The sequence below is a fragment of the Rhea pennata genome, chromosome 5 (assembly GCF_028389875.1).
Source record: "Rhea pennata isolate bPtePen1 chromosome 5, bPtePen1.pri, whole genome shotgun sequence".
Taxonomy (NCBI): domain Eukaryota; kingdom Metazoa; phylum Chordata; class Aves; order Rheiformes; family Rheidae; genus Rhea; species Rhea pennata.
The window spans coordinates 51727634-51749604 of record NC_084667.1 but is presented as its reverse complement, the minus strand read 5'-3'; the positions used below and the strand labels follow the sequence as shown (position 1 = coordinate 51749604).

At 43.0% G+C, this 21971-nt stretch overlaps 1 protein-coding gene across 1 annotated transcript in view; it reads right to left on the bottom strand.

The window, feature by feature from the left end:
- The window catches only part of KCNK13 (potassium two pore domain channel subfamily K member 13), a 64112-nt gene extending 44438 nt beyond the window's left edge, over nucleotides 1-19674 (bottom strand). The window contains exon 1 of the mRNA XM_062577732.1: nucleotides 19332-19674. Within this exon, the coding sequence (XP_062433716.1) occupies nucleotides 19332-19674 (343 nt within the window). The remainder of the gene's footprint in view (nucleotides 1-19331) is intronic.
- Between the last annotated feature and the right edge of the window lie 2297 nt (nucleotides 19675-21971).

Genomic DNA, 21971 nt, shown 5'->3' with positions numbered 1-21971 from the left:
CTAATTTCTGAAGAAACCTGTTTATACGTATTACTTGCACTGAATGAAAAAGTGGGTAGTTCCCATTACTTCAGGGAGATTATTGAGGATGTGTAATGTTGAGTATCTGCAAACATCTGGACTGTCTCAGACACCTGCCTGCAGTACCATCTATTTAAGCCACTTTTTCACCACAAAAAATCAAGAGCACTCTTCAAACTCTCTCTGCTTTGCAGATACTTGATTTTTAAAATTTCTACAGCCTACTTGTTTCTCCACTAAGTTCCCTAAGCACCTACACATGAGTGGCTATGCATATTCTACAGTGTCTTGACCTGACCATTTAAACTTCATCATGTTTCAGGGTCATGTAGACTGATATCTAAACTCTAAGTCTCTTGACTAATGTTTTCTGACCTTACCAGGCACTGGTAACTGTGAGTAGCATTCAGCATCACTCGTGGTGGTACCTTATTATATGGGACACAGTGGGCAGTGCTTGAAGCACTCACCCACGAATTGAGAAGCTTCAACTCCAAATCCTGCTCAGCCACAGGGAGGTTTCAGGCACTGCTTCCCATCTCCAGAACAGCACCTAATCCACCCTGAACACAAGGCTGTGACAGAGCTCGTCCTTTGCCCTCTTAGGCAAACTGGGCCACCACACAGCAAAGAGGTAACAGAAGGAGATGGAGAGCGCACAAGTAGAGCCACCAAGCAGATATTCCCCTTGGCTAAGAAAGTGGCAGAGAAGCTTCAAAGAGATGTAACAGCTGTTTTTAAAACTCTGTGATTCTGATTATTTGACAAGAAACAGTTGACAAAGCAGCCAAAGTCACCTGCTACAGCCTGGAAAATGTACCCACACACCATGGATATCGAAGGACAAATTAAGGTCAGAAATAACCAGCAGAGAAAAAGAGTATTACCTCTCTTTCACATGATTATCTGACTTCTGCTATGAACCTCCTTTATTAACTGTTATATTGCTATTTCAGTCAATTAACTTTGTCATGCCCAAATGTTCACTGCCTGATGCAACTGGCTTTTGAACAGAAAGCGGCTCGATCCAGACTGGTATAGTACAAAAGAATATGAGAAATCAAAACACGGCAATGTATAAAGTACATACGTCTGCATTCATGTGCTCCACCAGCTTCTACTAGGCTCCAAAATGATGGGAAAACCTCCTTCCCGCAGGGTCTTTTGTCAAGGAGAATTTGAATTTGGCCTGGGGCTAGGGTAGAGGTTTCTGACACCCTCCATGGAGCAAAAAAATTTGTTTGTTTTCTCTGGATCCAAGTAAAATTCTATCTATTGGCTACCATAGCTTAACTTCACAGAGCAGAACAAACTGACCTTTTACCAAGTCCCATAATAGTTACTTGACAGGAAAAAAAGCCCTTGTTGCCAGATTCATTTCTAATTTTAAAAACAGAATAGCTTAAGAAAAAAAAAAACAATAGGGGAGCAAACAAAGAAAATGACTTACGTTCCCATTGTTCTATGAAGTAGAATTAACTAGGAATTTTCTAACAAAACATTTTTTCACAAGGAAATGCCAAAACATCAAATCCAAGTGCTTCATAGGAATATTTGGTTTTGGTATATATTTTTTCCCCAAAAACACAGGCAGGATTCTGACGATTGCGAAGCCATCTGTCCTGCCCACCTGCTTCATGGTCCTCCGCAGAGCCCTGGTTCCCACCTCTGTGGCTGCAAGACAGCCCGGCGCGTGGGCTGGCCGGTGACAAGTGTCACATTCCCCAAACGCCCTGGCACAGGGGCAGAGGTTCGTGGAGCCCCAGAGGTGCTGGAGGCCCCCAGGTGCACAGTGCCCCTCAGGTTCCCTTCGGCACAGGGGGGATCTGCCCTTGCCCTGGGAGAGGGCTCCACTTGTCCCAGTGCCACAGACTTCCCAGAAACCAGAGTCTCCTGTTTAGATCCAGCAAGTGGAGTCCCTGGTGCACTTGGCAGCATGCAAAATCCCCGACGTTGCACAGCTAGCCACTCCATGTTGTTTTCAAGGAAGAAAAGAAAAAAATACATACTTCTGCAGAGAAATTTTTGCAGGTGAATTGCAGAAAGTTTTGGAATCTCTATTCAAATGGTATCGCTTGGATAATGGAAATCTGGAGTCTGAACCAGCTCCAATTCACCTGGTTCCCTTAACTCCTTTAAACTGGCTTCCTGATTCTCTCTTTTATTGCATACTGTCCTCCAGAAATCCAATTGAGCATTAAAGCTGTGTTCTGGGACAGTTCCTGGTATCAAGTGTTTAGAGGATCTACTGATAACTAGTAGCTAGCTCCTTTTCGATAAAGCAGAATATTTATTTTGTAAATAGTTCTGCTAAGAAATGCTTTTACAATTTATAATCGAGTCTGTAATTCTGAATTATCCACTAGCATTGGAGAAAAGCACTGCGAACTCACAGATATCCTACATGCCTAAATTAGCATTAAAGGGTAGATAAAATTACAACCAAATGTTTGTATTTACAAGAGCTCAGATAAAGAGGAATACTCATCATTTCCAGTCAAAAGCTGACATTCAGCTGGAGTCAGGAAGAGATTGCCCCCCTTCATATCCATGTCTACATAGCTGCTTATACGCACACCACAATTTTTGGCATTACAGCAGAATACAGCGCCAGGGCACCTGCTGGGCACTAAACAGGGAAAAAACACAGGGAAGAACGGAACAGAAGAATATTTTTGCAGAAAATAATTTTTTGCTGATCCATACTGATCAGGTGCTGATTCTCTGGAAACTCTTAAGATACTTCAAACTTGTACCTAAGCGAATTTCACATCATTGTTTTTCTTTATTGCTCATGATGTCAAGAGCTGCTGTAATTTTGTCATGATTGCAAGCACTTGCTGGTGCTCCACCTCTAACCCGAGGGGAAGGCAACTCTAGGTTTGAGCCTGTTGCATCTCACAGCACTAGCAGCAAATAAACTCAGCCGAAGCTGAGCTGATGTTTTTGCGTGCTTCTGATCTGTTCATTTGCATGCTGGATTTGGGCTACTCCCTGTGACTTCCTTCTTGTGCAACATCTTCTGTCATGGAAAAAATGATGTGCTGCTGACATAATGCATTGCTCTAAGGAAAAACATAGATGAAGAAATACTGTTTTAGGTTATTTATTCTAGCCAGCACTTGATTTATTCTAGCTGGGGAGAGAGGTGCAGCTCAGTGCAGGTGATCAGAGGGACTGCTCTGCCTCCAGAGAGCGTTCTCCTGAGCGGCTGCGGTGGGGAGCCTGCAGTAGGATCACCCTGGGGGTCCTGCTGCATCGAGGCACTTTCGATTTCCAGCTAGGATTGCACAAGAGACTTTCTGAGAAAGGATGCCCAAAAAGGATGCAAAAGTCAGTGACATTTAACACACTTGTTCCACACTTCCCTCAGCCAGCTTCAGTGACTGCTTGAATACCAACCTCACTGTCTCAGACCAATGCAACTACTAACCACTGTCCCCCTTTTTCCTGCAGGAAATTTTTATGCCGCTCAGGGTCTGCAAGGCAGGTCCCACCAGCAGCACTCACAGTGCAGCTATAGCTCTATGATCTAGGACTCCGGAGCTAGGATTGTGCAGAAATCCATGTAATTTTTTAAATATGTAGGAAGGTTCTTGCCAGGCTGGGATAGCCCTGGAGAAGGGCCTGAGCAGGACTGCCAGGCTGCAGCTGAGAAAGATGGAAGCTTACAGAGGAGAGATCTTTTGTACTCTAATTAGGTTCCTGGTTCGCATTAACTCCTTGTTCAGGAAACCCTTACAACAGTCATATGACAGGTCCCATCCCTACCCACTCCTGTACAGGAAGTTTTACCTCCTGTGCTCTTGATTAGGATGAGATTACACAAATTTTAAGCCTTTGCCTTAGGTAAGAAAAACAGTGAACCGCTCCTACTCCAAGTGACTACATTTTCTACAAATGCTCTAAGTGATTAAAATGCTTTCCACTGAAGCCTTGTGAAGAGAAACAGACTCTCCCATTAATGAAATAACTGCACAGACATCATTAACAAACAGACCCTTTCATTATCCTAAAGGTCCTTCCCCTCCAGGAACTACAGATTTGCCACTTAACAAGAAAGTCCGAAGGTCCAAGTCTCTAATGAAGAAACGAAACATTGCAGGACCAAGTGCCAGTGTGATGCAGTAATTCTCACGCACACGGAGTAAAATCTGTCTTAGGACTCGTTATAGCAGGCACTCTTAGGAACGGCTCTGCGAACATGCAAGCCAAAAGGTTTTGGAGCATAACTTCGTTGTTGGAAAGGGAAGTCTAAATTAAACATACTCTTTTTGCCAGCTAGACCCATGTCTTCTTAACATCTGGAATATCTGCAAACGAGGGGCAAAGGCATTTAGCACGGACAGTATTCAGTGCCACCGAAAGAGGTGAAACCAGCTGGAGCAGAGGCAGTGAACACCGGTGCAGCTCAGCAGCTGATGCCATCCCTGAGCTCCCCGCCCCGAACTCTTGCCTTCCCACCGGCCTTTCCTGGGGACCCCCTTCTCCTCGGCAGTTCCCTTCATTTCTGGGCACCTCCTCCTCCTTTCTGCTGCTCCCTGACCACGCACCCGCTTAAAAAAGAGCGGCGATACCCCGGGGATGGCAGCTCTTCCTTGGAGCATGGGCAGCCGTCACAGAATATGACGAGCAGGATTTCAGTCTTCTTTTCTGATGTGGTCATGTAGGTGAATGAGCCCTGGAATTAACGGGAAAGAGCTTTAGGAAGTGTGAATAAATAAACTAATAAATAGTATTTGATAGTTTTTATTCAAAGGGGGGCAAAATTTGATTTTCAAAGTGCAAGTCTGCTCTGAAACATGACTGTAAAATCATCTAGTAAACTGAGTAGACCTAATCTGTGTGTATTTTGAGCCAGGGCAATATTTTCTTTAGGGCTAGAAGGCTCTACCCATAGCTTGTGTAAAACACACTGAATTTACTTCTTTGAATTCTGGTAAGATAAAAAATTAATCTGAAAATTATTTGTCCTTCAGTGTAACATATAAATAAAATGTTATTTCAAAAAACAATATTCTGTCTTTGATTCCAGGCAAATCTAAAATCTGCATAGAAGTACACTATAAAATGTGTCTTTTAAACTGATGGCAAGCTTATTATCTACATGCTCAATTTTAAACACATCAGGAAATCAATTTCAAAGTTTCTACAACACCACCTCATCCTGTTAATTTGCTCTCTCCAGCATCCTCCTAAATCAGTTTTCTAAAGAGCAGATTATTCTTTCTAGGGGACTGGCAGAGAAAAAAACATTGCAAACAGGAGCAATTCCCTTTATGAAAGGACAATTTGCAAAGCAACAACCCAGCTCTCACTGTGTAAATTACAAAATATTTAATATCTAATCATGTCAAAACTACTATATACTATCTCCTATTCTGCTATTTTGGATTCCAAACAAAGAAGTTGGAAGGAACAAATCCAGGGATGCTTGAAAGTATCTTTAATGGGGTCAAAACTTGACACTGAACAGTAAATGCTTTATTTTCTTGCAATATTGGTAATACTAATAACCTCTGAAATGCATTTCTTTCAAAAAATTTTTTTTTAGATTTTATATCAGTGTCTTGTCACCTGCACTGCACTACAGCAGCGTTGTCATGAGACAAGGCTGAGACGCAATGTGATAGCAAACAGAAAACCACCGAGTATCCGACAGCAGATGGAATACAGCAATCGTTTAAAAACATGAGGACAATTCCCATTGAGCACGTGTTCTGAAAGCACCTAAATCAAAACATGGGAAAGGCTAAAATCTTACATGTGCAGAGTCCCAAGAAAAGCCTAATGATACGGGGGTTTGGTCTACAGCTCCTCTGAAAGGCGATGCCTCTTGCAGCACAACCATATTTAAATCTGCGGTGAAACAGCATTTCAGAGGAAGGAGCAGCCAATATGGCTTAGTGGAGGACACTGGATGATCTGAAATGATTTTCCTTTAAGCTACGAACCAGCCTTGTACCTGCGAATTAGGAATACCACAACCTGAGATGGACAGATGAAAATTCCTATTATTTACAGCATTGTAAACATAAAAGATGAAAGGAGAAAGGACAGCTTGCATAACGAAAGTAACTCCTACTTCTAAAAAAAAAGCAACTGGCCATTACAGAACATTTTTCTGACAACAGCACCACAGTACCACTGCAGAGCACATAAAGAATGGAAAAAGGAATGTGATGTAGGAGGAATGCGAAAGGAACAAAATCATATAAGGAATCAAAAAAATGTAATTACATTTGCAATATTTTCTTTTGAAAAGCTGCATTTAAAAAGAAGGTTCTACCCTAACAGCACTATCTCATTTCTATTTTTATAGAAGGAGCTTCAGGAGAAAAAAACAGTTTTGGCTTCTAATTGAACTACATCATTTCTTTATTTTCAAAGGCAATTCATGGAGCATAACTGTTTTGCTCTAGCTGGCTTTAAAAGACATGTTTAGAAGAGGATTCTGAGCCTGACTTTAAGTAACTGCATGTGTGTGCTTAAGGAGGAGTCCAACATCATGCCTATTTGATATGTGCTTTTCTTTATTAGAGAGGATCAGCAAAGCTCCAGGTGTGTGTCACAGGTTATATATGCTGACATGTAACAGAGAATCACGAGGGGTGCAGATGTATGCAAGGAATATTCTTTTTTAGCAGGAAGGCTGCACAGCTCTTGCTGTGAAGTTCTGAGTAATTACTGTAGGCAAAAAAGTGCAAAATGGATGCAAATGCATGCCTAAAATAGAAAACATTTTTAGTTTACATCTTCATTACATTCAAATTGGACATTTTACCACCTCTTGCTACTTTTTTGCTTTTTTTACAATGTTGCAGTCTTAAACTGACACAGTAAGTACTTTCCACTTTTTAGTTTTTTAATAACTGGAGACTAACAGATTTTAAACAGAACAGTTCTCTACTAAGTGTCACAGTCAAAATGCTTATAATTTCTTCTGTGCGAATAGAAACAAACATCGGGTCTAATTAATATTCTTACCACAAGAACAGAACTACCTCATACTCAAAACTGGTATACAAGAAGCCTGGGTTATATTTGCAATCAACACTGTCTTCTGATATACTAGATTTTTGCAAAACAAGAGAACTGAAACGCTTCCACCAGCTATATTCAGGGACAGCAGTGTGAAAGCCGTGGAACATCTCAGCCTCCCGAATGCTGTAAAAGTCCCATCCTTACAACCCCAAATATGTTCCTGGCAATCTAAAATAATGTAATAATAGTTCCAAGAACGCTGCTACCATATGAAAGGATTTTTGTCAGTTTTAACACTGAAACAATTTTGCTCTGAAGTGAAAATATTTTCTACTGCTCTAAAAAGCTTTAATGTAATATATTAAACTGCTCAAACATCAATCATCTGAACAAATGCTTCACTTAAAGTGCAGAAGTAATTCTACTGTATCAAGCTGTACTATTCATACGAGAAAAGATAAACATTCACAAAAATCTTTATTTTCAGTATATCTTGACTAAATTATTGTAAAATTCAGTGAGGACAGTGAGATAATATTGCAAGTTGAATTTGCAGCCCTTACCCCTGCAACATTTATGATTTAGTTACAAGTTCACAATAGCACAACTTTCTTACTTTTTACACAAGTGTGTTCAATCCAATTAAATTAATTATTTTATATTAATATAATAGCTATAATATAAATAATTGTTTGAACTGATTTGTTTTCAATCATTTACTATAAGCCAAGATAGTCTCTCTCCTATTTTTGCAGAACAGTCTCACTATTTCAGATACCTGGACCCTCTTTCCTCCTAGCACTGATCCACTGATTGAAATTACTCCAGTACCAGCATGTATTCCATCTAAACTAGTGTTTTCCTTTTGTCCATCCAACTCATCACACTTCTTGGTATGTCTGATGTCCTCAGCTCTGATCAGGCTTCTGCTTTCAATTAAAAAAATAGTTTTCCCTCTAGGAAATAGGAAAACTGGGTACCGCAAATGTCACCAGCTCCAGTGAGAAAGCTCTCATTTGCTGTGTGCATATGTGGCATTAACCTCCAGTGCAGCCTGTAGCATGCTGCTGGGGACGCTTCCAGCTTGGAAAATTATAGATGCCTCACAATAAAGTATTAGGCAGAAGTCATGCTTGCTCTGCTATCTGTTTTTCAGATCACCATACAGCAAGCAAGTTAATCACTGTTACAACGGAAGGTGCGTGCCCAGAGCCAAACCCTCCCACCTTGCAGGGGGCATCCTGCCGGAGTCGAACCCGTGCACTAGGTGACACAGCGAGGTGAGGATCTCCTTGCTGTTTTTAGCTATCTCATTGCAACTACAGCAGTGAAGGACACCCATGGCTCCCTGTACCACGAGAGCCAAAGCGACTGCCCCAGAAAGGCAGGAAGGAGCCTTTAGAGCATGGAAAAGATCTTTACACAAGGTGAATAGACGGGAGAGAGGAGGGCACACCCAGAGAGAGCCAGAAGCAAACTATAAATGTTTAAAACCTATAGCTCTAACCTACAGTTACAAATTCATGCAGGGCCAGCAGCAGGCCATACTCAGGACAACCATCCTCTACATTTTGTATCATTTGAAGAGGATATAGTTTTTGCTTTTCCAAATGTTTTCTCTGCTTAATCCTTGTAAAACAGCTATTCTAAAAACCAACCAAATAAGCTGCATAGGAGATGTATATTTATCATAGGAACGATAAATAATCCAAAGCTCATCACTAAGGCGGTGAATGTTTTACACTGCTCGTGGGTAGACCCATTAGAATGACTAGTCACCCACGCTTGTTCATAGGCATTGCATGCTAAAGAAGGAGCGTTCTGGGGTTCTTACTCACCTAGCAAATTCACAACACTCCCCAGTGCTGACAGACAGACTTCCTAACAAGCTCACCACTGAAAGCCATTGGAAAGGCTGCGTAAGTCCCGTCTTTGGCACTGACTGTGCAAAAATGCCTTCGTTTGGGAGTTAGGTATACTGACTTCTAGAAAGTGTAATGGTGTTAAATCTGAATAAAGGATGTGGTCATCTAAGTCATTTTGGCCTTCCAACACTTTCAAATATTTGTGATTTGTTGTCTGTGTATGTCTGATGAATGAGGACTCTCAAGACAGAACTCAGTCATGTTCCACCACCGCAGCAAGGCAAGACCTGGGCATCCCCAGCCCTCCTTCCTCTGCGTATTTCCACTATGCCTGACTTTCTGCAAGAAAAGCCTCAGAGTCAATAGACCAGAGGTGAACTATGGGTTACTCTATTGAGTTCCCTCCTCTGACCAAGTGGGAGACTAAGTGGGGCACGATGGAGCACGTCCACTGTTCAGATTAAATGGAATTTCACTGCCTTAATTCTTCATCTGTTGAATAAGAATACTTTCCTCCCACTCTTTGACTCTACAGCCTACTAGTGTATGTAACGTGAGCAGAAGGTTTTTTCTTTCTAGAAGCAGTAAAGATACTGTTTTATCTGATTTCATTGCTCTAATTAATTGCTTCTCAGTGCATGATCAATTCTATTTTTAGGCTGTTTTAAAGTTTATTTAATTTGAGATGTACACTTAGCAGGATAGCATAATTGCATAGGTCAAAGCCTGCTTCATTCTAATATTAAAATGTTGCTTAGATTTCCTGAAAGTTTAAAACAAAACTAAAAAAAAAAAAAAAAAGGAGTTCCATGTAAACTTGTGACAAAATGCCTTATTTGCATTCTAAAAATGCAAGTGAAAATTTCCACAGAAGAAAATTTTGTATGTGTTGTAGTGAACACCTAACCTTCTTTTCTGGAAGATAACAGGGATAACAAATATATATTACCATAAAAACTGAGAAAAGTAGCTCTGTAAAAGACATAAAAAGATCACCTCACCCATTCTCCTGACCAATGACAAAATTAAAATCTCTTGAGAGATTCTGGTTAACTTGGTTTGAAAAGCCTGTGATGGTAGAGTCTCTACGGCATCCTAAGGGAGGCTATTTCCAACTGCTTCACTTTACTCAGTGTTAGGAAACTTCTCCTAATGTACAACCTGAATCTTCTTTGTTACAGCTGAAGCCCAGTAACTTCCCTCCTATCTGCCATGCACTTAGAGAATACAGTAATAACATCTTCTTGCATTAGATTTTCATACATTATGTTCCTCCTCACCATTCCCTTCTACCAACTATGCAAGTTCCTTGATTTCTTCCATTTTTTGCATAATTTATGTTTTCTAGGTGTCTAATCATACGTTTACTTCCTTATAGCCCCTATTTCTAGAAGTGCAGCAGTCCAAACCTGAACATTGTATTCCAGATAATGCTTCCCAGTACTGAATATAGTGAAAACATAATGGAAATATTACACTTGGGCTATAATCTTCTTTATACATTTCAATGGAATGTTTCCTTTCTTTCTTAAAAAAAAAGAAAGAAAACAGACTCCTGTAGAATCCCATTTCCTGTGTCCTCCTATTCTGACAGAGACACACTGACAACTATTCAAGGAGGACCATTTCCAACTGGTTCCACAGTTATTTTCAAGACCACATTTCTTCAAGTTGCTTATAAAATGTGAGACAACGTCAAAAGTCATGCTAAAATCAAGACATATGGTATCAGTTGCTTCTTTCTTATCTACAGGGTTCTTCACCTTGTCATGGAACAAAATAGACTGATTTGACAAGGCTGACTTTTGGTAATTTCATGCTGGTCATTATTTGTCTTCTTGTTTCCATTTTGATATTTACAAATAGTTTATGTGATTATCCATTCACATATTTTTTAGTGAATTAAGGTGAACCTTATTAGCCTTAAGGGCTATGATTTCCTATTATAATTCCTTCCCATCATTATCCCCCTTTTAAAGGCCAACAAAAGGTTGACCATTAGAAGTTGTCCAGACTTGCAGCCCATAATATGAGTTCCCAAAGGGTTCTCTGTTTCTTTAGTCATTTCTTCGACTGTTCTAGGATAAAGCTGAGTTGGCTTAAATGATTTGAAAACTTCTGACATACTTAAGTATTCCAACCTGTTCTTTTACTTTCCCTTCATCATAAGCGTTAATTGTACCATGCATCTGTTCAGAGTTGACTTTTTAGTAGACTAGTGCAGAAAAAGACACGAAACATTTCATCTTCTTGGAGTCTGTTGAAAGCTCTTGCACTTTTTTGTGCAGCAGACCAATATTTTTCTTTGCCTTTTTGATCCTTTCTGATCAGTATTGTACTTATGAATGATTTCACGTCAGCCTTGATACCGCTTGCCATTGGCACGATATTTTGAAAGCTGGACTTTCTATTCTGTCGCTGTATTTGCATATTATTCCTTTTATTTGTCTTTACTGATCTGACTTTCTACCCATATTCTATATGCTTCCTTCAATAACTAACTTAAAATTCAGTCATGTTGGTTTTCTATTATAATTCCCATCCTTCTTATGCACTTGGATCCTTTGAGTGTCATTAGCACCTTCCATCTAAGAAACTACTAACCCTCCTTAACTCATTTTTTTCTTTAGTTTTGGTCCTCTGAGATGGCGCACTCCAAATGTCTGAGTTTATTAAAAGCTGTGTTCTCAGAACCCCCTGGTTTTCTCTTCTTCCTCCTTCTCCTATAAAGGATGATGAACTCTGCCACTTCGTGAACACAGCAGCTACCTTCTCCATTTACATTTCAACTGATCTGGAATCAAATCTAGAGGGGTTTCCTCTTTAGTTACTTACATGTTTCAAAACCTTGTTAGAGAATTTGTGCTCTGCTCTATTCATCTCCCAGTACATAAACTCATGAGTAGATAAATCTCCTTATATGATCAAGTCCTATGCTCTGGTGGATCTTGCCAGTTGTTCACAAAAAGCCTCATCCTAATCTTCTTGAGAGGGGGCGAATGATGAAATTACTTCCTCCACATATTTCAGAGTGCTTTTAGCTACTTCCTGACCTCATTTAAGAGGCAGAGATCCGGTGGCACAGATGTAATATTCAGTGTTTCTAGAAGTGGCGTACTATTTTGGTCTGCTACTTCCCGGGTGCTCGTGTTGAGATTGCTACAGTGGGATTTATTTCACCTAACTTTCAACACCAGAAGTATAGATATCTACATTTGCACTTGGCACCTCAGATGTTTTTTCTAGTCAGGGAAGAAAAATAGACACATCAGGACCTGTTAATTCTTTTGACATATTTTAGATATCTTGATTAAATTTGGATGACTTGAAGAACACTTGAAGACGCTGGCACTAACTGAAGGATTAAAACTTATTCAGGGGAACGTAATTCATCTTTCCCTAAACCTTGAGGGTTACAACCGCAAGGTTGTAATGCTTTAACCAGAACCCAAGAGGGAAAAGGCCAGGCCACCATTCCTGTATTTTTTTGAGATCTTCCTTGTAAATGGCACAAAAAAGGATTTCCAGTTTGATTTAATTTCCGTTTTCATTTCTATTATATGATTTGCTCTGCTTGAAGAGCTCTGCTTTGTTCTGCATATAGGAGAGACTGAAGGTAATTCCATCATTATGACTGATGTTTTCCTTCTCACCTTTCTCTCTACATCTTTGCTTTATGCAAGTCTTTCATATATTACAGAAGCCTTTCAGTAAGAGATACAGTGAACTGGGCAAATTAGTCCTTCAAACACTGGGAATATGCTAGTTTTATTACTAGAGGCAGTCCTGGACTGGTAGTAACTAGAAGTTAGCTGAGTTGAGGACTCCTCGCTAGCCTCTGTAGAGCAAGCAAACAGCATCAGTCTGCCAGCAGCGTCCCCAAAGGCTCAGCCTCAGCACTCTTACTGGCAACACGGAACAGAGACAGAGAGAGGACGCACCGCAATGGGAAGCGCATTTTGCGCTGGAGACGCCTTTCCAGAAGCCCCTTCCAAGCCCAGTGGAAGGGGATCCATCCCACAGTCATTCCTGGAGGCTGCAGGTCTCCTAGGCGCCCAGGACTATCAATTGGAAACCATTTCTAACCTATAATTAGTAAAAGACAAAGGCTAGGCACTGTGATTATTTTTTTATATGCTAAGAAAATCTTTCTCCTCGGAAAGTATCAAAATGAAAGAGGAATGATTCTTCCCTTTTTCTCTCTGCCAGTTGCTTGCGTGTCTGTATTTTTTACTACTTCCAATTTAATGTTTTCTGGCTGCTATCTGTTTCCTTTTGCTGGCACTGAGCAAGCCATGTTGTTCCTTTTTCTTTTGCAGCTCAGTGTTTAAGTTTATTGAGCAAGATATTTTTTACCTTTAACTAAAATCCTCTTTGTAGTCCTCAAAACTGAATTGCTACATTATTTTTTTAAAAAATATTCTGCTCTATTTACAGACTAAAGGTTAACAGAATTGTTTCCATAGCTTCTGAAAAAAAACAGCCTCCAAAGCAATCAGTGCAAGATTTTGTGTTTTTGTTTCTTGTGTATACGTAAAATATTTCCTGAGCAAAATGTTCCCTTCCCAATTTCAGCTCCTTGCTCATCAATTTTATTTGCTTAGCCAGACCCACTTTTCACTTCAAAATTATCACCATAGTTATTGATACACTGCTAATTACTGCAATGACATTTTTACAAAGTCCTTTCTTTTATACTGTTTCCAGTAATCAGAATTCTTGGTTTTCTTCACTGAAAGTATGAGATCTTCAAATACCTAACATACTTCGTTATCATGAAAAATAATTATAAGTTGAACAGTATGCCACAAGGAGGGAGCAATCAGACCTGACATTCAGTAATTTCTCTTCCTCTTTTTCAGGCTCTAAGTGCAATGTGCTTGCCAAGTTACAGCACGTAGGATGTTGCAGATTCAGAAGGAACCAGAGAGGAGGTGTCACAGTAATTCAAGCACCCATAACCTACACTGATATTTTGGGTATTCCTATCCTTCAGGCCACTCTACATTAGGAGAAAGCAGGGAAATGATCAATATGGTACCCTTTATCAGAGCTTGTTGGACCTAAAAGTTGAATCTGATTTTTTTAACTGAAAGAGAATCTAAACAGCCTGGCACAAACTGTTGGGCTTCTGCTGATGACTATGGCAAGGTGACAAAAAGCACTTTAGATCCAGTGAAGGACGTAGGCACTTACTGTCTTAGACACTTTGACACCAGTGCTGCGGTTGCTGGACTGTAATGAAGCCTCCCAAGTGCTCCAGTCCTGTACACAGTTGTGGGAGAAGTTAGAAACAGGAATATCTCCATAGCCAAGAGGAGCCTTGGTGAAAAGCATCTTCAAATCAGTAAAAGATCTAGGCAAATGAAAATCATTCTTCATTAAATACAGCTGAAAGGCATGTGAGCCATGCCCTCATCAAGAATAGCCAGAACATAAAAGACATGGACAACCAGGGAACTGAAACCCAACTCCTCCTCTTGTGCCAAAACTTTAATCACTAAGCTGTTATCTAACAGCTAATACCACCATTTGTAAAGAAAAGAGCAAATACAACTGAATTCTTTAAAAGAAAATATATAGAGGGTTGCATTCAGGGTAGAATTCACGGTCTGATGATGTCTTCCAAATTTTATGATTAAGCACCTTCATTCAGCAACAAGAACCACTGTTCAGTTTACGGGCATAAAAATAAGCTTAACCTGGCTCAGAGTCAAAGAAAAGTTTTATTCTCTTTTCTAAGTTGGATATAGTGAAGCAGAAAGAGGAGTGGCACTAAAAGCACCAACACTTCCATTGCTTTCCTCTAAATAGTACAACACGCTTCCTGCAAATGCACAGCTTTTCTTGAAGGAACAGTTTGCCAATAAAAAAGAGAGGGGGGGGGAGAGGAGGAGAGAGGGAGATAGGGAGAACTCCAAAAAAGAAAGCTCTTGTGAGCTTAGTTCTTCATCCCACCTGGGGTTATTGAGCCTTGGTTATAGCTCAATGGCTAAAGGCCCTACCTTGAATTATTAGGATTGTCTGCAGCATAACCAATATTTAAAGAAGAAAAAAAAAACAGCTTGGAGAACAACACGCTTTGTATTGTGCAGGTTTGGCCAGGTTAGGCCAGCAGATCAGGTATGTTCAGCTAACGATGCATCCACAGGAGTTTAACACCTGGCACCAGAGGGGACAGTCAGTGCAGGTGCCACCCTCCACGCTTGGGTAGGGTAAAGACAGGGTAATGGGCAGGCTACAGCCCAGCAGCCCAGCTCCCCGGTTCCTAATGGGGACGTTCACACGCACTCCCTACTCCCTCCTTCACGCTGCGACAGGCTGCTGCAACACGGACCCATCTCTGTCCTGCTCTGCACAAATTTCCGCCCCGGCGAACGATGACATCTCTCCCTGCAGCTGCTTAAAGAAGACGCCGTGACCCCTTTGTACAATACGCTGTGTTGCTGCCAGTGGCTCTCTTGCCTTCAAAAGCCCTCCCTTCACACCTGGAAATATTATCTCCTGGAGCCTCAGATAATGTATGTGGTGCATAAAAATCTTTTCTCACCTTGCACCAAGATTTTACACCTCCAGAGCAACGTGCTGCTGCTGCTTGCAGAGGAGAAGGATGCAAATTTTGACAATTTCTCCAGAAAATGTAACTTCATTTTATGCAGATGGTATAATTTTCTGCTGCTTGTAAACAGTTCACACAGAAAAGACAAGAGGCAATGGGCACAAATTGAAATATACTCCATCTAAACATAAGAACCCTTCCCCTTCCCCTCTCCTTTTTCTCTGTCCTTGGAGACATTCAGAACTTGACTGGACACAACCCTGGAGAAAGGGCAGCCATCTCATGCAATATGTCAGCCTGATGAGTTACTTCTTTCAGGCTATGCCTTTATGACAAGATGCATTTTTATTTCCTGTAGAGTTACAATAACACCTTTTAAGTGTGTGTGTAAGAAAACAGTCCTTTAGATTTTGCTAAGCAATATTATTCAAAGAGAAACTGAGTGGCACATAAGTAAGATGCAACTGAAATCAGGAACCGTTTTTTGCAATGGCTGCAAAAGAGGCACTGCAAAAATGCGTGCCAATCACCTGTATTGCTCAAGGATAGTATCGTCCACCTTAACTTTTTATTAATCCATGCAAAGGGATTGCCTCCTGGCTCGATTAGGTAGCCTCCCAAATGGACAGGTATTTGTGACTACCTTCTTACATTTCTAATATTACCTTTACACTGGGTCATACTAAGTAAAAGATACATCAAAATTAGGAGTTACAGACTGAGCAGTGATATGAATAAATCCTTTTATGGAACAAACTCTAAATTATTAAACTAAAAAAAAACCCAAATTATTTACTTTGTATTAGTTAGGCTCTGTTTTGTATTTGCTTGACAAATGAAAATAGATTTGTTATATTTAGTTCAACTTCTTCACTCAATGCATGCCTATGATGCTCTGATATTGACAACAAACATTTTATGTGAATCTTAATTAAAAAGACAGTATTATTCCCTTAGATATTGTAAAACTCTCAAAGCCAAAAACCTTTGATAATATTTCTTCCTAGCTAAAGCACAGGTAGGCAATTGATGCTATGATAATGCTTCAGTGATGCTTTAGCAGTACATCAAAGTGGACAGGTTTGCCTTATTTATTACAGAAGAGATGCATTTACTTGAGTAGCAAAACAATTTGTTCTATGGAAAAGTAAACAACATAGCACTATCTAAAATTTATGAAAGAAATAATAGAGACCTGTTATTACAATAATTCACCTGCTAAATCAGTAGCTTCTACACCAGCACTTAGTGCTGAGTGCGGCAAGTTAGCTGATAATAGCAATGTGAGATAAAAGCACCCATTCCTGGAAAAACACATGTAAGTGAAGACATCAAATTTTATTTAGCGCTAGAAACGTGTATAGCTATCAGAAGTACAGATTGGAAAAGACACGGAACAGTCCTTCTGCTTTCCGCAGAACAGTAAGATTGTGGCTGCAGTAATACATTAATTTTGGAACACTGCAGCAGAGCACGAAGAAAGATGGGGACCAATCCAAGGAGGGTCCAGAAGAGAGCAAAATGACAGACTGGAGATGTGTAAAACACGACCTGTCATCAGCACCGCATTACGGCTAATGAAAGCAAGCGCCTGGGCGAGAGCGCTCCTGCACGGCACCGAACAGCGCCAGCCTCAGGCGTCTGGCCAGGGAGCAACAACCTCATGGGTGTCCGCACAGCCCTACCCTCAACACGGGCTAGGGGAAAGAGTGGAAACACACTATCCGTCTCATGTAACCGCAAAAAGACCGAGAAACTGAGAGACCAACACCACCGATAAGAGTAAGGAAGAGAGCTGCAACTCAAGGGCAAAGGACGCCAACCTGCAGAGGCCGCAGCCATCCGTAAGCTGAAGGAGGAAAGGATCTCGAGATGTTCTCTGCAGAAACACTGACAGAGCTCCAAACTACAGGCAACAGAAATCATTAGACCAGACAAATTACCAGAGAGTATGAGCAGATGAGTGGATGTTTGTGCTTGCAAGCAGTTTCAGCTAATAACATAATTGCTCTTCTCCCTTAACAACCTCATTTGAATAAGATAAAATAAATATTAACTTGAGAACTGCTGGCAGTAGTTACTACATGTAAAAGCTGGCTGTAACACTGCAAAGGGGGAGGAGGTTACAATAATGAGGCTTTTTGAACAGAAAGAAGACTGAAGGCACACGTGGTAACGGTCCGAGTACCTAGGAGGCTGTTACAAAGCCGCCGTTCTCTGTGCCTGAAGACAAGAATAATGCAAGTGATTAAATCAGGAAAACCTCTTTTTCTGGTGAGGATAATAACGCACTAGACAGGATTCCCTGTGGAATCCGTGGCATCTCCCACAGTGCACACTTGAAACATCTGTCACAAAAATTTGCATACAACTGATCTTATCTTGCAACACAAATGGATAAATGAAACTTTTGCACTCTTTCCCCAGCTCTGTTTTTGATGACTTCATGGCAATAGGAAAGGTTAGGATCAACACTGCATTTTGATCATGCAGGAAATACACACCCTAAAGGAGATTTACAACAGACAGCAAGCTGCAACAGCCCTCAAGAACAGGTGAAACAATGTCATAAGTTACTTGAAAGTATCAGTCAAGTAGAATGTATAAACACAGCTCTTCAACCTTACAGCCCTGAGGTCTAAGGATGCAAAGCACCCAAATCTTGATGCTCTGAGATACACCAAAACCAGCCTGATTACACCTTGCACAACAAAACCAAAGAAGTTCAGTATTAGGAAAAGATTTGGCAGAAACATCTGATAGAGTCTAATATGCTCCCACGGCAGGACAACGCAGAGTCTCAAGTGCTCAACATAAAGCAAGGTGTCTCAAAACTGCTGTTCAGGGAGAAAGCGTTAATGGAGATTTCTTGAAGAACTGCTGCTATTAATTAAATAGCCCAACGCATGCTGAGTGAGCTGATTCAAGTTGGGGATACCAGTACTACGATTTAGTGGCCCCATTTGTCACAGGGGTGAACTCACCTGTCTTTAACTCAAGCAAGCTCAGTTTCTTCAGGGCTTTTAGCTGTCGGCAGCAACCTGAAGGCAGCCTTTCTGTCGACACCCACAGGCTCCCTGGGGTACTTAGGGCAGTTCCTGGTGCCCTCCCTTTTCATCTTCCTGTACTCTCCTCTGCCCCTCCAGAATTGTTATTATTCAATACCAGCTTCCCCTGAAGGCTCCTCCAACCTGAACAAACTTGGGTTTGCTCACAAACGGAATACGCAATACACACGGACCTGTTGATTCTGCTGGAGAAAGCCAGGAACACCAAAAAGCTGAGTGGCCTGAAACCCAGCCTCTCGAAGTCAGTTCCACATACTATATTTTGCAGCCGGACACGACAGAAATCTCTTTTACGACCCCCATTACGTAAAAGATCAGATTAGATCATCAGAAAAGCTCTCTCTACCTTTTGCTATGAGAAGAGTTTACAAAATTGAAGAATACAGAAGCGCTTGTTAAAACGCTTTCGCTTGGGTGTGACTGGTACCCCCGGGTCTGCCACCGCGTCCCCCGTGCAGGGCTGCGAAACTTGGGAGGCAAAGCGCGGCTGCCGGCTCCCCTGCTCCCGACGGACGCCGCGCCCCTTCGGAAAGTAAGCAGGGAGCAGGGCTGCCTGCAGCCAGATTTTACGGCTCGCTGTATCCGAGGCGCTTAACAGAAAAGCGCTTTTTTTTCAACGAACATACGAATAAGGTGTTTCCCGTAGCAATACCTTTTTGATAAGGAAAAATAAGCAAAAGGAGAAATGAGAACAAGGACCAACTTCGGCGCTGCCAGGAGCCCGCCGAAAGCCGCCCGCACCGGGGCGCGCAGTGGAGCCGCCGCCGCCGCCGCTCGCCGCCCGCGGCCGGTCCCCGTCGGGGTCCCCGCCCGCCGCCCGGTGCCGGCGCTCACCTATGGTTGACACCACGGTGCCCACGAAGTAGAAAGCGCCGGTAAAGTCCCAGCGGGGGCGGACGTCGTCGACGCGGATGCCGGCCACGCTGGCCTCCTCGTAGGCGCGCAGGAAGCGGCGCAGCTCGGCGCGGCTGAGGTTGTGGCGGCGGGCGAAGCTCTCCAGCCGCTCCGCCCAGCGCGCCTTGGCCGCCCGCTCCGAGGGCAGCTCGATGGCCGAGAAGACGGCGGCGCCGCACAGCATGTACAGCACGATCAGCACCGCCAGCAGGAGGAACCGCGCGTTGTCCGCGTTCAGGTGACCCGCGCTGGAGCAGCAGCAGCCGCCGCCGCGGCGCGCCATCCTCCGCCCGCCGCGCCGCGCCGCGCCGGGCTGCCGCGCCGCGCCGCTACGTCGGGGCGCCGCCGCCGCCGCCGCCGGGCATCACGGCGCCGCCGCCCGGCGAGCGCGGGCCGCGGCCGCGGGGTCAGGGCGCCCCCGGGCCGGCCGGCACGTCGGCCCCGGGGCAGCGCGCTGCGGGCGGCGGAGCCGCGCTGGTGCCGCCCCGCCGGGGCCGGGGCCGGGGCCGGGGCCGCTCCTCTCGGCGCCGCTGCCCGCGGCGGGGCGCGGCCCGAGGGCGCCTCCCGCCGCCCGCGGGGCGCCCTCGCCTCGGCCCGCTGCGCCTCGCTCAGGGGTCCCGGCGGCCCCCTGCGCGGGGAGCCGCGGGGCGGCCGGCAGCGGCGGCCTCTCCCCGAGGCTGCGCGCTGCACCCGCGGCCGGGACGGGACGAGACGGGGCGGAGCGGCGGCCCCTGCACCTGCCGAGCGGCCCCCGGCGCGGCGCAGCCGGCTCCCGGCCGCAGCCCGCTCCCCTCCGCGCTCCGGGGCGGCCCGGGCAGGAGCCGCCGCTCCGCTCCGCTCCTCCCGGCGCGGGGCAGCCCCGGCGCCTCTCGCTCTGCCGCCTGCTCCCTCGCGGCTCGGCCTCAACGCGGGGCAGAGCCGTGGGGTAAAACTCGCGGGACGCGCCGGGGCCGAGGTGTTGCAGACTCCGCGCCGCCCAGGTAACAACCAGGGCCTCTTGCCGGCCGCAGCCCCACAGGAACCAGCAGCAGGAACCTGAAGTTCATGATACAGCCGGTATGTCAAAGCAAGAAAAATTACTCCATTTTGCCAAAAGGGGGCACCCCTCTCTTTACAGGTCCGATCACAAAGTCTTTTCTCAACAAGTTGTTAAATTTCCATTTTCCCACACCGAACACTCAAAGGGAAATTGCGTGTGAAAGAGGTGCAGTTCTCCAAGAGCAATATAGTTTTAAAACAAATTATTTTCAGTGTCAAAGAGCTCTCGCTCAAAGCCTTCCGAAAAAAATAATTGTTACTATAAAAAGCTAAACTAAGCAATATCTGGTAGCTATTCCAGTGCTGAATTCTATTTTAAAACATTTAGGGATTAATTTCAGTTCTAAACTGTATTAGTATATAAATACTTTCTAATGAAATACAAGTTAAATATATTCTAAGAGTAGCTTAATAAAGCATTACTACAACATCTATTTTTTCATTTTGTATGAATTATGTTGCTGTTAAAATGCAGTAGCAGCTCATACTAACAATTACAAATCTCTTAGTGGTGCTTAATCACGCACTTAATACAAAACCCATTGATCATCTCAGAGTCCAAGGCATACGTGTGTTTTGGGTATTTGTTCAAGCCCTCGGAAGAGACCATGCAATTCTGCGGCAGGTTTCCAGAGAGGAGCGCAAAGGGCTCGCCGAAGGAGCTGCTTGGGCAGAATGGCACAGAGAGGACCAGTCCTTTTCCTGTCACACAGCAAGCCAATGGCCAAATATGAGTAATACTCCGGTTTCCTGTTTGTTTTTCCTTCCTATTTACTGCTATTCATAGGTGATAAGTAACACATTATGTTGCAGGATTTTATTCCTTCTTTATTCTTCTTTACCACAGGCTGAAATATAGCAATTAAAATTAACACAGATGGTAGAAGGTATTAATTAGCCAAAGGGAAGGGGGAAGAAAAGATGCTAGTCATGTTCTATGCTAAATGCAAAAGACAACCACATGCATGCTTCCATAAAAACACACTGGTGTAACTTTAAAATTATTGACAGCTTCTATTAGAGAAAAACCAACTATCTCCCTCTTAGTCTTTGCTAGCCAGAGAGAATATGGATTCAAAAAAAAAAAAAAAAAAAAAAATCCATACATGGGTACTGACTGGCCTGGCCCTCAGTGAAGTTTCTGCCCATCAGAACAGTTCTTCTGTGGCTTGGATTTGGATTAACACAAGAGTAAGTCTTTAATTGATTTAATGCTTTAAATAACCATGCTTTAATTAACCATGATATTCATGCGATTGCCCAAAGGTGAAGCATGATCCAGGGATAATCATCCATGAGTACTGAGTCTTGCTTTTATATATATATATATATATATATATATATATTTGAGAAATAGTTACTTTCATGTTAGTTTTATGGACAGAGGCACAACCACATTAATATAGATAAGAACATGTGGCACATGTCTGAAAGAAAGGGAACTACTGTCATTAGGCATCAAAAATTGCAAATTAATTTGTCGAATCTGATTTTTACTAAAATAAAGGGCATGAAGTGATTTAATCTCTTCAGACAGGTGTC